This window comes from Scyliorhinus torazame, chromosome 18 (assembly GCF_047496885.1).
Source record: "Scyliorhinus torazame isolate Kashiwa2021f chromosome 18, sScyTor2.1, whole genome shotgun sequence".
In the NCBI taxonomy this organism is placed as follows: domain Eukaryota; kingdom Metazoa; phylum Chordata; class Chondrichthyes; order Carcharhiniformes; family Scyliorhinidae; genus Scyliorhinus; species Scyliorhinus torazame.
The window spans coordinates 17,297,986-17,316,133 of NC_092724.1; the positions used below are offsets into that span (position 1 = coordinate 17,297,986).

Here is an 18,148-nt window from a genome sequence, read left to right on the forward strand (position 1 = left end):
AGATTGTAAATAGTTGAGGCCCCGGCCCTGATCCGTGTGGGACCCCACTGGTTACATCTTGTTGTGTGAAAATGACCTAATTATCCCCACTCTCTGTTTCGTGTTAGCTAGCCAACCCTCCATCTGTGTTGATATGTTAACTCCACGACTAGTGGTCTTATTTTGTGCAGCAAATTTTGATGTGACACCTTATCCAACACTATTTGGGTGTTGAGGTGGGGGGGAATGGAAGCAGAATCTGGGATTAAACCTGAAATTTCTGGGGTTAAACCTGGAATTGCTGGAATTGGAATCTCTATAACTTACCCTGGAAGATCTAACCTGGAGAGAGTATTGGAGGCTTGGGATGGAGAAGGGGAGTTGGTTGGGGAAGGCACATATTCTGCTTACCTCTGTGATTATTTCCCAGAGGCTATGAGGGGATGATTTCTGCTAACATTACAGGATCCCAAAAGAATTCCAACTATCGCACTATCCTCGGTCGGCAAGCAGATTCCAATTTCCCCGAAGTGTTGGCCTGGTTTCCCTTGTGGGCCCCACCAAACAGGGCCATTGATCCTAAAGGGGCTGCTTACCTGCCAGTGGTTGGGTACGTGCGATCAATCCTAAGTGCCTTGTCCTGACAGCTTGGAGGCAGAGGGGTTTATGGGTCCATTGTACCGCAACAAGTAGAGTAGGCACGCGCCCAATTGTTCTGACACAAGCCCTGCCCGCCCACATACTCACCAAATTCAGGTGGTGACTCATTGTTGAGCGAGTGCTCGCTCAGATTTGCAAAAATCATGTCCTATCAAACCGAGGCCAGAAATTGTTTAATAAACCCAGTAAATAAACATAAATCAGTTCATATATTATGTTAGAATTGATACAATTGTAAGCTACATTGGAAAGAGAGGTGAAGCTCTTACTTGGGCTTTGTTTTGTTTTTTGGGGGCAGCAAGCTACCCCCAAATATCATTTCGCAGAATCACCAATTTTCGAGGGTTCACTTGGGAGAGTAGCAACAGTATATATATATTTGTTTAAAGGGCCTAACGGGTGTTTAATCTTTCTTTTTTTTCTCCCCTTTAAATCTCTTTGTGAATTCAGATCAGAGGGGATCGAGGTTAGGGCAGTTGCATCCTCCTCCTGTAGGATATGGGTGGTGAGGGGTCCTCGCTGACTCCACCTGCGGGAAGTGCACCCAACTCCAGCTCCTCAGAGACCGCGTTAGGGAACTGGAGCTGGATGAACTTCGGATCATCCGGGAGGCAGAGGGGGTGATAGAGAAGAGTTACAGGGAGGTAGCCATACCCAAGGTTAAGGACAAGGCGCGGGATTCTCCCCTACCCGGCGGGGCGGGGGGTCCCGGCGGGATGGAGTGGCGTGAACCACTCCGGCGTCGGGCCGCCCCAAAGGTGTGGATTTCTCCGCACCTTTAGGGGCCAAGCCCTCACCTTTAGGGGCTAGGCCCGCGCCGCAGTGGTTGCCGTCCCACCGGCTGGCGTGGATGGCCTTTGGCGCCATGCCAGCTAGGGCCGAAGGGACTCTGCCGGCCGGCGGAAGTCCGTGCATGAGTGACTTCAACTTCCCTAATATTGACTGAAACCTCCTTAGTGCAAATGGTTTGGATGGAGCAGATTTTGTCAGGTGTGTACAGGAAGGATTCCTGATCAATATGTAGATAGGCCGACTAGGGGGGGAGGCCATATTGGATTTGGTGCTCGGCAACAAACCAGGCCAGGTGTCAGATGTCTCGGTGGGAGAGCATTTCAGTGACAGTGACCACAACTCCTTGACCTTTACCATAGTCATGGAGAGGGATAGGAACACACAGTATGGGAAGGTATTTAATTGGGGGAGGGGAAATTATATTGCTATTAGACAGGAGCTGAGGAGCATAAATGGGAACAATTGTTCTTGGGGAAATGCACAACAGTAATGTGGGGATTGTTCAAGGAGCACTTGTGCTGAATAGTTTTGTCCCACTGAGACGAGGAAGGAATGGTAAGGTGAAGGAGCCTTGGATGACAAGAGATGTGGAGCTTCTAGTCAAGAGGAAGAAGGAAGCTTACGCAAGGTTGAGGAAGCAAGGATCTAACTTGTCTCCAGAGGGTTACAAGGTAGCCAGGAAGGAACTCAAAAATGGACTGAGGAGAGCTAGAAGGGGGCATGAAAAAGCCCTGGCGGGAAGGATTAGGGAAAACCCCAAGGCATTCTACAATTATGTGAGAAATAAGAGGATGATCAGAGTGAGAGTAGGGCCGATCAGGGATAATGGAGGAAACTTGTGCCTAGAGTCTGAGTAGATGGGGGAGGCCCTAAATGAATACTTTGCTTCAGTATTCACTAGAGAGAGGGACCTTGTTGCCCATGAGAACAGTGTGAACCAGGTTAATAGACTCAAACAGGTTTATATTAAGAAGGAGAATGTGCTGTAAATTTTGAAAAGCATCAGGATAGATAAGTCCCCTGGGCCTGATTGGATTTACGCAAGGTTACTACGGGAAGCGAGGGAGGAGATTGCTGCGTCGTTGGCGATGATCTTTGCATCCTCACTCTCCACTGGAGTAGTACCGGATGATTAGAGGGAGGCGATTGTTGTTCCCCTGTTCAAGAAAGGGAATAGGGAAATCCCAGGGAATTAGAGACCCATCAGTCTTACGTCTGTGGTGAGCAAAATATTGGAAAGGATTCTGAGAGATAGGATTTATGATTATTTTGATTAATATGATTATTATGAAAAACATAGTTTGATTAAAGATAGTCAGCATGGCTTTGTGAGGGGCAGGTCATGCCTCACAAGCCTCATTGAATTCTTTGAAGATGTGACGAGACACATTGATGAAGGTCGGGCAGTGGATGTGGTGTATATGGATTTCAGTAAGGCATTTGATAAGGTTCCCCATGTTAGGCTCATTCAGAATGTTAGGGGTAATGGGATACAGGGAAATTTGGCTGTCTGGATACAGAATTGGCTGGCCGAAAGAAGACAGCGAGTGGTAGTGGATGGAAAGTATTCCGCCTGGAGGTCGGTGACCAGTGGTGTCCCGTAAGGATCAGTTCTGGGACCTCTGCTCTTTGTGAGTTTTATAAATGGCTTGGATGAGAAAGTGGAAGTGTGGGCTAGTAAGTTTGCCGATGACACAAAGGTTGGGGGAGTTGTAGATAGTGTTGAGGGTTGTTGCAGGTTACAACAGGACATTGACAGGATGCAGAGCTGGGCTGAGAAGTGGCAGATGGAGTTCAACCGTGAGAAATGTGAAGTGATTCATTTTGGAAGATCGAATTTGAATGCTGAATACAGGGTTAAAGGCAGGATTTTTGGACGTGTGGAGGAACAGAGGGATCTTGGGGTCCACGTACATAGATCCCTCAAAGTTGCCACCCAGGTTTATAGGGTTGTTAAGAAGGCGTATGGTGTGTTGGCTTTCATTCACAGGGGGATTGAGTTTAAGAGCCGCAAGGTTTTGCTGCAGCTTTATAAAACTCCAGTTAGACCACACTTGGAATATTGTGTCCAGTTCTGGTCGCCTCATTATAGGAAGGATGTGAATGCTTTGGAGAGGGCACAGAGGAGATTTACCAGCATGCTGCCTGGACTGGAGGGCATGTCTTATGAAGAAAGGTTGAGGGAGCTCGGGCTTTTCTCACTGGAGCGAAGAAGGCAGAGAGGTGACTTGGTAGAGGTGTACAAGGTGATGAGAGGCATGGATAGAGTGGATAGCCAGAGACCTTTCCCCAGGGTGGAAATGGCTGTCACGAGGGGACATAATTTTAAGGTGATTGGAGGAAGGTATAGGGGAGATGTCAGAGGAAGGTTCTTTACACCAGAGAGTGGTGGGTGTGTGGAATGGACTGCCAGCAGAGGTGGTGGAGTCAGAGTCATTAGGGACATTTAAGCGACTCTGAGACAGGCACATGGACAGCAGTAAATTGAAGGGGTGTAGGTTAGGTTGATTGTAGATTAGGATAGATGGTCGGCACAACATAGTGGGCTGAAGGGCCTATACTGTGCTGTACTGTTCTATGTTCTAATGTTACAATGCTGGCACAATTCCCTGTGGTGCCTGTAGATGGCGTTTTAGTGGGATATGCCACTTCAAGCCAAGCAGCGACAGGAGTTTCGGTCTGAAGGAACTGTCGATTGCCCCCCCACCTATCCCTCCCTTCCCACTGCGCCCCCCCCCCCCCCCAAACAAGAACAGCTAACAATAGGCAGATACCCCAGCTATTCAGCCCATCTTCAGTTTCAGTGCTGAGGAAGGCAACAATTGCAAGTTAGCTTGCAGACAAACAGTCAATTATATTAAATATGTGCTGACTGCCTCTCTCCACACTCTTGCTGCCTTTTATCCCTGCTGCCTGTGCCTCAGCACTTGGAGGGGGAGCTCGTAGTTGTTTAAATGTAACATAAGTACAAGAAAAGTGCAGAAGGAGAAGATGTGGTCCTTGCATCTGATTCCTTCCAACTCACAACAGTTGTGGCGTGATGTCCTGTTCAATATTTATTTTGAAGGCGTTGAACAATGTGGGATTGGGCAAGCTGTGGCGGTGGAAGCTCAGGCTGCCCCACATAGCAGCAGTCACTGCGCTCTCAGAGTAATTAATTGTGCGATGCTCAATGAGGCAGTTCAAACAACTTGTTAAAGTGAAACATAAATGCAAGGGCTGTGGGTTTCTTAATGAATGAGTTTTGCGTTCATTCGCAGGCAGTCGTGACAGGGCACAACGTGTGTGCCATGTTTGCTACATGAGGTGGGTGTCCTCCCAACAAGCCAAGCTAATCACCGTCGGGCGTTGTACATTTCTTCGATCTTTCGCTGCAGTTCTATGAAGGTCGGTCTCTGCGCGGGACTGTGGTTCCAGCAACTCAGCATTATATTGTACATCTGCACAACAGTTAAAAAGGAGATAAAGATGATCATTTAATACCAGGACTATACAACACATTCAAATCACTGCAACAGGAATGACTCAAACACATTCCTGGAAGATTAATAATAATAATCTTTATTAGTGTCACAAGTAGGCTTACATTAACACTGCAATGAAGTTACTGTGAAAATCCCCTAGTCGCCACACTCCGGCGCCTGTTCGGGTACACAGAGGGAGAATTCAGAATGTCCAATTTACCTAACAAGCACGTCTTTCGGGACTGTGGGAGGAAACCGGAGCCCCCGGGGGAAACCCACGCAGACACGGGGAGAACGTGTAGAATCCGCACAGACAGTGACCCAAGCCAGGAATCGCACCTGGGACCCTGGCGCTGTGAAGCAACAGTGCTAACCACTGTGCCACCGTACAAGATATGATGGATTAACGAGTAAATTTATTGCCTGTTGTGGGCTGGGCCAAACACAGACCACTCTTATCCACTCCTAGTTCAATGTATAATATGGTGCATGTGGAAACTATTGACCTCATTGTGGCCACGGCAGCTCTTTGAAAGAACGCGTCAGATATTCCCGCTCCCGCTGAACTTTCCCCAAAGCCCAGCAATTGTATTTTTTTTCCTTTTCACCCATATATTCTTTTGAATTTCACTCTCTCCAGATCACAGCTCACTGCATTAAAAAGCATTTCCTCCATCTCCATCCCCACACCAATTGTCCTCAAGCAGATGCTGAATCAATTGCTCTTGGTTGGAGTAACATTAAAATGCTCCAATCCTTTCAAAATCCCCGGGCGAGGGGATGCAAACCATCAGCCACTCCTCGCACTCCTCGATGGCTGCCTCTCCTCTGTGAAACTGGGAGACCCCTGAGGTTTCTGGCGAAGTTATGTCATCGCAATGGGAGCAGATTCCAGGAAATTCACAGCCGCTGCCTACCTTGGCCAGTTTATGTTTCAGTTTTGTAACTTCCTGGCGGCTTAGTCATGGTGCTGGGTTGTTGGATTCAGAGGCTAGCCTTGTGCTACAGCGAGTGTAACTATTTCAAGCGCCTGTTACACGCCCATCTCAACATCATCTCCAATGTTTTCTGCCAATTCTATTTTCAAGTTGATTCAAGGGGATGTGAGCATTATTGCCAGGCCAGAATTTATTGCTCACCCTGAATTGCACTTGAGAAGGTGGTGACAAGCCAATTGCTTTCCACACCAGGGGCGGGTTTCTCCGCAGCCCCGCGCTGCAATTGTGTTTGGCGCGGGGGCGGAGAATCGATCTTTATGTGGGAATCATAGCCGGCGGCGCTCCCGTGACCGGAGAAACGCTCGCGCGGCGCGGCTAAGGGCCATTGACAGAGGCCCCCCCCCCCCCGCGATTCTCCAGGCAAAACTGGATGAGTTCCCCTCGGCGTGATTCCAACCATGTATTGGCCATCGGGAACCTCGGATGACGGTTGCGGACTCAGTCTGCGGCCGCCCTAGTGGGGGGGGGGGGGGGGCGGGGGGATCGAACAACCGGGGGTGGGGGGGGGCTTCATGGGTAGCCAGGGCAGCGATCGGGCGGCTCGGATCCGCGGGCACGCGCCATCTCTGGGGGGCCTACATTGGCCCTCGGTCCGAGTCCGCCATCGCGCACGGCGCGGCCGCTGCATGCCGTCGCCGTGCGCAGGCGCAGACTGGCGACCGGACGTGCGGGGGCCCGTATCCGCAGCTGACACTGCAAGAAGCACTCCGGGGCCCCGCCAGCCCCCTGCAAGGTAGGAGAATAGCTGTAGATTTTCCTGAGGAAAGTCAAGAGTGAAACACCAGCGTTTTTACACTGGCCTGGGGACATAGCTCTATTTTTGGAGAATCCAGCCCAGATCTGTAAGGGGTTCGAGAGAGTAGAGCAAAGACATTGGATCAATGGCAATTTGGTTGTTGCACTGGCTCAGGCAACTAAGACCATGAATAATTGAGTAACAGATCACCAACTTCAATCCCGGGTCTTTGCTGTGTTAGTTGAGTGCAACCAGTTGGTATAATTGGTCTTGACATCTCTGGGCTGGAGAGGGGAAATTTTGATGGTCATCCAGTCCTTTTTTTAATCTGGGAAAATCTGTTTTCCTGGCGGATAAATCCTAAACCGCAACCTCAGGACATGGTGGCGAGATATGTCCAACCGAATGGGAAGTCGACATTAAGCTTTAATATCAGTCTGGGCCATTCCCATTAAAATGGTTGGGTGTATATTGTTGGGTCGGTCAATGTCTAAGTGGTTTCCTGGCCTGAATGTAGACCCAAGGTTCCATCATATCACCCACAAAGACAAAGGTCTTGGACAACCCCTGGTCTGTGCAGCTTCCTTACCTCTCTCGGGCAGTCCTGAGGTGCTGGCAGCCGTTTAGTTTTCAGGACTTCAAGCATTTGCAGGACAATCTGGCCTTGTACATCTGAACCGATCATCCGCAGAAACTCCTTTTCAAAGGAAGAAGGGGATAGGAACATAATTTTGATTGCTGCATCTCCAAACTTTTCTCTTTGAGGCTGAAAGACACCATCTCCTCCATTCCTCCTCCTCTGCACAATCCCAATGAGTCAAAATTGAGTCACCTCACACCACCTCCTAATCCGGCTTATTCCTTCCCGACCCGTCAAAATAAATTTTCCACTGTACAATTTAAAGATTCTCAAACATTAAACTTGACGTTCACCCAAACTGATTTTCCCCCTTGCTTTTTAAAAAAAAAGTAAAATATCCAATTATTTTTTTTCCAATTAAGGGGCAATTTAGTGTGGCCAATCCACCCACCCTGCCCATCTTTTTGGGTTGTGTGGGTGAGACGGGGAGAATGTGCAAACTCCACCCTGACAGTGACCTGGTGCCGGAATCGAACCCGGATCCCGGCGCCGTGAGGCAGATAGGCTATTATTATAACCGCTGCGTCACCGTGCCACCCTCAGGATTCTCAAAGTTGAATTAAAAATTGCTGTATCCTTTACCAGGTGGCCTTTGACTGCTGCTGCACTCAAGCAGAAAGGGAGGGGCTCGAAGCTGCCTGGAACATTTGCTGCAGCCTGCCACCAGGAGCCCACATCCGGGGCAGATAAACTGGTCCCTGCTGCCTCTGAGAACCTATAGGCTGACTGGAAAATTACAGTCAACCTCCTTCAATTGGCCTTAAGTGGTCATAGAATCATGGATTCCTACAGTGCCGAAGGAGGCCATTCGGCCCATTGGGTCTGCACCGACCCTCTGAAAGAGCATCTGCCTAGGGTGAGGCCCCCCACCCTATCCCTGTAAGTCCCACCTAACCTTTTGGACACCACGGGGCAATTTAGCGTGGCCAATCCACCTAACCTGCACATCTTTGGTCTGTGGGAGGAAACCCAAGCAGACATGGTGAGAATGTGCAAACTCCACACGGACAGTGACCCAGGGCCGGGATTCAAACCCGGGACCCCGGCGATGTGAGGCAGTAGTGCTAACCACGGTGCCACCCCTTTTTTTTTTTAGTACTGGCCCTTGATTAGTTTGATTCACTACCCACTGGATGTGGGCAGGTGGCCCTGCTACCTCCCCCCCTCCCTCCCCCACCTCTGTGAGAATGGCCCAGAGGCAGGAGATAACTAGCACTCTGGCCAGCAGGGCTGTTTTTAGCACCTTCCCGCTTCCACTCCCACCCTCATATTCCGGCCCCTTTTGTCTGGACCCTTTTTCTGACTGCCACACCTTTTTTCCTGCTGTCATATTTTGATCATGCTTTGATGTTGACACTTTTCACTTTAAATTCCTGTGTCAAAACATAGAAGGGAATTTGCCTGTGTAAAGAGGTCACACTGTAATTACACCCTCCCATCAGTGGCGGTGCTGTGGCACCATACTTCTGTGACTGCCAGCTCCTCCACCTCCACGGCAGAGAAACCTTTGTGTTCCAACCACCGCTGGGTCTCTAATTCCCAAATTACTGGAAGCTTTTCATTTGGCAGTGGACGACAATTGCAAAATCAATGTATTACAGAAAAAGCATGGATCGAAATTAATGTTTTAAACTGGGAAGTGCAAAAATTCAGACTAATGTGCAGCCTGATTCGATCATACCCTGCCTCCGAACTAGCTATTTCTAATAGGTAAAAGGGTCATTAATTTGGCCATTTTAATGGAAATACTAAAGCCCAGTTTAAAGTTCATTTTAAAATGGATTTCACCATATAACTTCAAGCATAACTTAGATTACAAAAAACACACAGCTTGCAGGATTTGCAGGGGCAAAGCACAGAATTTGAAACATCTAAAGGCTAGCTAAAGCTTATGCACCATTTTACTGAAAAGTTAAATTGACATTATAAACTGTCCATTGTTCTGATGAACAGAATTGCGAAAGTTATGCAGTTTTACCACAATCTGATCAAGGTCAAAATAAGCACCATGACTACATGAATCCACCATTGTTCAGAATGCAGATAATAGTGCAGTCAGCAGAAAAACCAGTAAAAGCTAGAACTGATTAAAAGTATAAATCGCATTCCAACACACAGAAAGCACCCAAAGATGCAACATATCCGCATATGTGTTGCACATTGATGATTGACAACTAACCATCCAACCAAATGCATTTGAGCCCCATCCAAGCCAATCAACACATTGCAGGGGTAGGGACAGATGGAGCCAGTCTGATAACATTCTCTTTAAACATAGAGGTCCAGGCAGACATTTTCCATCCAGGATCACTCTATACCTTTTACCTAACTATTCGCCATCCTTATTTTGTATTTCATATTTCCAATATAACTCTTAAAGTCTGCACAAGCTGTTCTGCTTTGAACAAGAAACCGTTACTGTAATTTGAAAGTTAAATCTGTTTGTAAACATTAGACATTAGAACATTACAGCGCAGTACAGGCCCTTCGGCCCTCGATGTTGCGCTGACCTGTGAAATCACTCTAAAGCCCATCTACACTATTCCCTTATCGTCCATATGTTTATCCAATGACCATTTAAATGCCCTTAATGTTGGCGAGTCCACTACTGTTGCAGGCAGGGCATTCCACACCCTTACTACTCTCTGAGTAAAGAACCTACCTCTGACATCTGTCCTATATCTATCTCACCTCAATGTAAAGCTATGTCCCCTCGTGCTAGCCATCACCATCCGAGGAGAAAGGCTCTCACTGTCCACCCTATCCAATCCTCTGATCATCTTGATGAGGAAGGAGCAGCGCTCCGAAAGCTGGTGTTTGAAACAAACATGTTGGACTTTAACCTGGTGTTGTAAGACTTCTTACTCTGATCATCTTGTATGCCTCTATTAAGTCACCTCTTAACCTTCTTCTCTCTAACAAAACAGCCTCAAGTCCCTCAGCCTTTCCTCATAAGATCTTTCCTCCATACCAGGCAACATCCTGGTAAATCTCCTCTGCACCCTTTCCACATCCTTCCTACAATGCGGGGACCAGAACTGCATGCAATACTCCAAATGCGGGCGCATTTGTAAACCATTAAGTCAATTATATCTCTTAAAGTCTTTTGCTGGCAAGGGCTTTATTGAGAACATTTGATTTGTAACCACAAGAAGATTTCAGTCTCTCAATTATAGTCAATAGATACAATAAAAGATTTTTATTTTGCATCTGAGAAGCGTAACTTAAATTTCTACTGAGTTTTGAAGTGTGTACGAGACTACACTTAAACCGCATGGTAGATTCCTACAGTCCCTTACCAGCATCACAAAACATGGACATTCTCACGCCCCTCAGTCTGCCCTTCCACCGAGCAATCTACGGCACAAATTCTGACCTTGTGTGATCGTGCAATAAGTTGGAAGTAAAAAAAAACACTCCGTAGAGTGTCATTTGGATGGGAAGACAGGAGTGTCAGGCTTCCTGCGTTTTGAAGTCTTTGTCCGAGACGGATTTGCCCCTTTTACTTCTGCAGGGCTTGGAATCACAGGCTCGGCAGCGTTTGCGGATTTGCCGCCACCTCAATATTAGCACTTACCATAGGTGGACTCCTGCTTCGATCACTGTACGTGAACAACTCGTAAAGTACCACGCCAAAACTCCACACGTCCGACTCCCTGGAAAACTTGCTGTCGGTCAGAGATTCAAGAGCGTACCTAAAACCCAAAGGGATTTTAGTTCAAAAATGATGGTCCAGACTTTCCAATCAGCATGATCAAGTTACCAGGGTAACTACCACTCACAGGTGTTTTTTAAAAATCCATTTGTGAATGAGAGCAGTGCTGAAATGGCGTAACAAGCTACTCAGTATTCAGCAATATTGCCCACCCCTAATTACCCTTGAGAAGTGAGATGCCCTAATTCCTGAATACTGAGTGGCTTGTTAAGCCATTTCATCAGGACTGGACCAAATACAGGTTAGGCAGGGTAAGAATGGTGGCTTTCCTTCCCTAAAGGACATTGGTGAGCCAGATGGCTTGTTATAATAATTTTATGGTCACCATTACACATGCCAGTTTTTAAAAATCAGTATTTATTTCATGAATTCATTTAATTTCTGGCAGGATTTGAACTTGTAACTCCAGAGCAGTAATTTAAATGACTAGCCCAGCAACAAAGAACAAAGAAAAGTACAGCACAGGAACAGGCCCTTCGGCCCTCCAAGCCTGCGCCAACCACGCTGCCCTTCGAACCTAAAACCTTCTACTCTTCCGAGGTCCGTATCCCTCCATTCCCATCCTATTCATGTATTTGTCAAGACGGCCCTTAAACGTCAATATCGTCCCTGCTTCCACCACCTCCTCCGGCAGCGAGTTCCAGGCACCCACTACCCTCTGTGTAAAAAACCTGCCTCGTACATCTACTCTAAACCTTGCCCCTCGCACCTTAAACCTATGCCCCCTAGTAATTGACCCCTCTACCCTGGGAAAAAACATTACCACTATGCTGCCATCCCCAATCGCGGTGCATTGCAAACTGCAAGCATGTTAATCTGGTGATTGGGGGAGCGACTTGGTTGCTTAGGCTAACTAATTGGGTACCAATCAAGCTTCGTCCTGGATGATGTAAAGCTCCTTGAGTATTGCTGCAGCTGTACTCATCCAGGTAAGTGGAGGGTATTCACTGAGGTGTGACACTGCTGCCATTTCTATCTTTCTATCGACTTATGTTTCAGTGCCTGACCCTTGTCTCTGATTCCAAGAGCTGTGAATTAAAGCTCCTCACCAGACCCTGGACACAAAAGCCTCGTTTGACACTCTCTCAGGGCAGTACTGAGCGAGTGCTGCACTGTCAGAGGTGCTGTCTTTAGGTGAGGCATTACATCCAGGCCCTGTCTTCCCTCTCATGTCTTTGCAGGAAGACTCGCACGGCACAATTTTGACAAAGAGCAAAAGAGTCCTCCAAGGCCTCCTGGGCGAACATTTATTTCTCAACCATCATCACAAAAGCAGATTATCTGCTCACGATCACCTAGCTCTTTCTGGGAGTTTACAAATTGGAAGTGAATGAACTTCAAAAATACTTCTTTGTCTGTGAACACCTTGGGGTGCCCTGTGGCCATGAACATCACTATATAAATGCAATTCTTTCTTTTGTAACAAAGGTTTCTGCAGAAATTAACCATATGCAGTAACTGACCGAGCCACTAGGGGGACCTCTCATTGTTCGTGAAGAACTCTTACCAGAAGATCGGACTCTCTCCAGGTTCCAGCACTTTGTAATAATCCTTGTCTCCGGGCAGAATCTTGGTCAGTCCAAAGTCACCTATTTTTACACAGGTGTCACTTTCTACCAGAATGTTCCGCGTTGCCAGGTCCCTGTGTACGTAGCGTTTGGAGCCAAGATAGTCCATCCCCTTTAAGAGAAGAACGGGAAGAGTTCTCACATGTGACTTGCAGATTGGACCGTTTCAACTATTTTGCTTCATTAGAGAAAGTATGAATGCTAGCCAGTCTCTGAGGACCTGAGATACGTTGGCAACCCTCCGGGATTGCCCTGGAGTAGGGGGTTTAAAGACGAACACAAGAATTAGGAATAGGAGTAGGCCCATCGAGCCTGCCCTGCCATGGCTGATCCGATTGCGACCTGAACACCACTTGCCTGTCTACCCAACTCCACCCCGTAACCCTTGACTCTCTTACAGAAACTCAAGCCTTGAGTATATTCAGTGGCTCAGCCTCCACTGCTCCCTGGGGAAGAGAATTCCACAGATGAAAGACCCCCTGAGAGAAGAACATCGCCTGCTTCTAGTCTTGATGCGCCATCAATTAACACAAGACGAGTAGTGAACGAAACTGTGGCTTTAATAAGCTGAACAGAAAGCCTCCACGCCACTGAACCCGAACTGGGGCAGGGCCGGAGGTCAGCCACCTTTATACCGAGCCCAAGGGGAGGAGCCACAGGTGGAGCCATGAGGCAGTGGTTTACCACAATACACGTAGTACAGTAACAGTTTACCACAATACATATAATACACTAACAGTGGTTTACCACCAGTCTTAAATGGGAGAGAGTTAATTTTTAACCCCTAGTCAAGACTCCCCCGCAAGGGGAAACGTGCTTTCAGCATCCACCCTCAGGATTTAACACATTCCAATAAAATCACCTCCCAATCCTCTAAACTCCAAAAGGCCCAACCTGTTCAACCTTTCCTCACAAGGATAACTCCTTCACCCCGGGGATCGGTCAAGTGAACCTGCTCTGAAGTGCTTCTAATACAGTTGTGTCCATTCTTAAGGCAAAAACTGTCCAGAGGCAATGAGGACATTGAAGCAAGTAAACCGAGCAAAATGATCATTAAAAAAATTGTACTTTGAGAATAGTTTTCAAAAGTATTTTGGTTATTGTAATAACCCTCACGAGACCCATGGGGCCGACCCGATTGAGCTCCCCGTGAGGTTGGTGGAATAGTAGCTGGCCCGCTGTGGGGTGAAGGACTAACGGGGCGGGCTTGTTAAAATGAACCAATAACATCGGCCAGGATGGAACCGACATCTTCAGAGGATCGCGATTGGGACTGATTATATTACTTTGTATTTATTTACCTAATAAATCTTTGCGTTTAAATCCTTCTCGAGACTTCTGTGATTATAATATTACTCGGACTGAGTCCTAGGATGGCAGGACTGATGCGGGAGGAGAGGTTGAGTCGGTTAGGACTGAATAACAACAACAAAAGAGAAAATGATGGAAAATCTCAGCAGGTCTGGCAGCATCTGTAGGGAGAGAAAAGAGGGAACGTTTCGAGTCCGGTGACTCTTTGTCAAAGCTAACAGACAGAGAAAGTGGGAAATATTTATACTGTGGAGTGAGAATGAAAGATGAGTCATAGCCACAGAAACCCAGGGAAACCGGGTGCTAATGGCCACAGAAAGAGTGCTAATGGCAGTCCTCAGAGAGAATAAAAGATGAATAACACCAACCTTTATTATTGTCACAAGTCGGCTTACATTAACACTGCAATGAAGTTACTGTGAAAAACCCCTAGTCGCCACACTCTGGCGCCTGTTCGGGTACACTGAGGGAGAATTCAGAATGTCCAATTCACCTAGCAGCACACCTTTCGGGACTTGTGGGAGGAAACCGGAGCACCCGGAGGAAACCCACGGGCAGACACGGGGAGAAGGTGCAGAATCCGCACAGTGATCCAAGCCGGGAATCGATCCTGGGACCCTGGTGCTGTGAAGCAACAGTGCTAACCACTGTGTTACCCGTGCCGCCCCTTACGCTGGAGTTCAGAAGAATGGAGGGGTGGGTACTCATAGAAACTTATACAATTCTAACAGGACTAGACAAGGTAGTTACAAGAAGGATGTTTCTGATGACGGTAGGATGCGGGGTGGACCATTGAGGACAGAGATGAGAAGAGATTTCTTTACCCAGAGAGTGGAGAGCCTGTGGAGTTGATTACCATAGTTGAGGCCTGTGATGATTGATTACTGCACCTTTAATGTAATGATCCCTTTAAGACCGGGTTTTGGAACCCTGGGGGACTCCGCCTCTGGCTCCACCCCCCCAGGGAGCCATATAGAAGGTAATGTCCAGTGGGCAGTGAGCACACTTCTCGGTAGCTGACTGGTTCTCTGCTAATTAAAGCCTTTGTATTACCAATCACCTCTCTCGAGTTGTAATTGAGGGTATCTCAAGGCCAAACCCATGTTTTCAAGAAGCAGTTAGATATAGCATTTGGGCAAAGGGGATCAAAGGATATGGGAGGAAGGCAGGAGCAGGCTAGTGAGTTGGATCATCAGCCACGATCATAATGAATGGTGGAGCAGGCTCGAAGGGCCGAATGGCCTCTTCCTGCTCCTATTTTCTATGTTTCTATGTTTTTATTAATTATGCATATATCGGACACGGGGGAAAAGGGTGTTTTGACTGAAAGCCGAAATCACCCAGCCAGGTACTGTGGAGGCTGTACACTTTCTGACTGGTCACTGGAAGGCAGGACACCATGGTAGCACAGTGATTATGCTTCACAGCGCCAGGGTCCCAGGTTCGATTCCCTGCTGGGTCACTGTCTGTGCGGAGTCTGCATGTTCTCCCCGTGTCTGCGTGGGTTTCCTCCGGGTGCTCCGGTTTCCTCCCACAGTCCAAGGATGTGCAGGTTAGGTGGATTGGCCGTGAAAAATTGCCCTTAGCGACCAAAAAAGGTTAGGAGGGGTTATTGGGTTACGGGGATAGGGTGGAAGTGAGGGTTTAAGTGGGTCGCTGCAGACTCGATGGGCTGAATGGCCTCGTTCTGCACTGTATGTTTTATAGGTGTGGATATATTGAGTAGCCAATGGCAGGAGTGTTGGGGCAGGGCGATTGGAGGCAGCAGGTCAGGGAACCTTCAGGGAGTTTTCCGTCCAGGATTGACAGCTCCTTGTCCTGAAGTCCTCTGTAAAACATCTAACCTGCCCCTGGAAGCAGAACGTTGTTGCACCTCTATTCATGAGGGGACAAAGAAGGCCTTGGGCTGCAAGCCTGGTGGGCAGGATGTGCAATTATATAGCAGTTTCTCAGGACAGCGGATGTGTGCTGGGCCCGTAGCTCAGAGGTCGATGGATCAAAACCATTCTCTGCTATTCATATTTGGGGCAGCACGGTAGCATAGTGGTTAGCACAATGGCTTCATAGCACCAGGGTCCTAGGTTCGATTCCCGGCTTGGGTCACTGTCTGTGCGGAGTCTGCACGTTCTCCCCGTGTGTGCGTGGGTTTCCTCCGGGTGCTCCGGTTTCCTCCCACTGTCCAAAGATGTGCAGGTTAGGTGGATTGACCATGCTAAATTGCCCTTAGGTTAAATGGGGTTGCTGGGTTATGGGGATAGGATGGAGATGTGGGCTTAAATAGGTTGCTCTTGCCAAGAGCCGGTGCAGAGTCGATGGGCCGAATGGCCTCCTTCTGCACTGTAAATTCTATGATTCTATGACACCGGAAAGCGCATTACGGCCAATGAACTGCATGCTTCTGAAGTGTGGTCACTGTTGTAAGGCAGGAGTTAATTTGTGCAGAGAGAAATCCCACGAGCAGGAGCGGGCTAGGTGACCAGGTAAATTGTTTTGCTCAATGTTGGTTTGGGGGATAAATATCGGCCGGGCTGCGGGTGAGAACTCCATTGCTCTACTTTGAAAAGTGACAGTGAATCTTTTATGTCTACCTGAGGGAGTTCACAGGCCCTCAGCTGAAATCCAGCACTTTGACCTCGCAGCATTCTCTCACTACTGCACTGGGAGTATCAGCGCAGTGGAATTGATGCACTGGTCTTAACGCTCAAACCCGTAACCTTCTGGCTTAGAGGGTGAAACCTAAAGTTGACACCGAAAGCTAAAAGGGGAGTCTTTAGCAGTCCCACAAACAGCTGAACGTGTGTTGAATTCTACACGTGATTTTGTTCTCAAGCTTGGAAGGGTGAAAAGAACTGATACAAAACCTATTGCTGAGAAAACAAGGGGCGAGATTCTCCGACCCCCCCCGCCGGGTCGGAGAATCGCCGGGGCTGGCGTGAATCCCGCCCCCGCTGGTTGCCGAATTCTCCGGCACCGGAGATTCGGCGGGGGCGGGAATCGCGCCGCGCCGGTTGGCAGGCCCCCCACCCCCCAGCGATTCTCCGGTGCCCGGATGGGCCGAAGTCCCGCTGCTGGAATGCCTGTCCTGCCGGCGTGGATTAAACCACCTCTCTTACCGGCGGGACAAGGCGGCGCAGGCGGGCTCTGGGGTCCTGGGGGGGGTGGGGGGTGGCGCGGGGCGATCTGGCCCCGGGGGGGGGGGGGGGGGGGTGGGGGGTGCCCCCACGGTGGCCTGGCCCGCGATCGGGGCCCACCGATCCGCGGGCGGGCCTATGCCGTGGGGGCACTCTTTTCCTTCCGCCTTCGCCATGGTCTCCACCATGGCGGAGGCGGAAGAGACCCCCCCCACTGCGCATGTGCGGGAGCGTCAGCGGCCGCCCACGGCATCCCCGTGGAAATGTCATTTCCGCGCCAGCTGGCGGGGCACCAAAGGCCTTTCCCGCCAGCTGACGGGGCGGAAATCAGTCCGGCGCGGGCCTAGCCCCTCAAGGTGAGGGCTCGGCCCCTCAAGATGTGGAGGATTCCGCACCTTTGGGGCGGCGCGATGCCGGACTGATTTGCGCCGTTTTTGGCGCCGGTTGGCGGACATCGCGCCGATTACGGAGAATTTTGCCCAAGATGTGGAGATGCCGGCGTTGGACTGGGGTGGGCACAGTAAGAAGTCTCACAACACCAGCTTAAAGTCCAACAGGTTTGTTTGGATTCACTAGCTTTCGGAAGTGAGTGAAGACAAACAAGCATATATGAGGCACGGCCGCACAGTGGTTAGCACTGTTGCTTCACAGCTCCAGGGTCCCAGGTTCGATTCCCCACTGGGTCACTGTCTGTGTGGAGTCTGAACATTCTCCCGGTGTCTGCGTGGGTTTCCTCCGGGTGCTCCGGTTTCCTCCCACAGTCCAAAGATGCGCAGGTTAGGTGGATTGGCCATGCTAAATTTCCCTTAGTGTCCAAAAAGGTTAGGTGGGGTCACTGGGTTAGCGGGATAGGGTGGAGGTGTGGGCTTAAGTACGGCTTAAGTGGCGTGCTCTTTCCAAGGGTCAGTGTAAACCTGATGGGCTGAATGGCCTCCTCTTGCACTGTAAGTTCTATGATTCTACTGGGTTACGGCACAAAGAATAAATAGGGCTAGCAGGAGTTGCTAGGCAACTGGAGGCCCTTGTAAGGATTTAAAAAAGCTTTTAAGTTTTAGTTTTAGCTGAATTTGTTGGCAGTTGCAGACAGGATTTTGGGCATCTCTCAACTGTGCCAGAAGAAAGGCTGGACAGGCTGGGAGCTGCAAAGAGAGAAG

General features: G+C 48.9%; 1 protein-coding gene across 2 annotated transcripts in view; it reads right to left on the reverse strand.

The window, feature by feature from the left end:
• Positions 1 to 4,474: 4,474 nt before the first annotated feature.
• Positions 4,475 to 18,148, reverse strand: part of LOC140394981 (tyrosine-protein kinase JAK2-like) — a 109,233-nt gene continuing 95,559 nt past the window's right edge. For both annotated transcript variants that reach the window (XM_072482248.1, XM_072482249.1), the window contains 4 exons: positions 12,492 to 12,664; positions 10,847 to 10,964; positions 7,219 to 7,326; positions 4,475 to 4,871 (listed from right to left, as the gene is read on the reverse strand). In XM_072482248.1, coding sequence (XP_072338349.1) covers positions 4,767 to 4,871; positions 7,219 to 7,326; positions 10,847 to 10,964; positions 12,492 to 12,664 — 504 coding nt within the window. In that variant the 3' untranslated portion in view covers positions 4,475 to 4,766. The remainder of the gene's footprint in view (positions 4,872 to 7,218; positions 7,327 to 10,846; positions 10,965 to 12,491; positions 12,665 to 18,148) is intronic.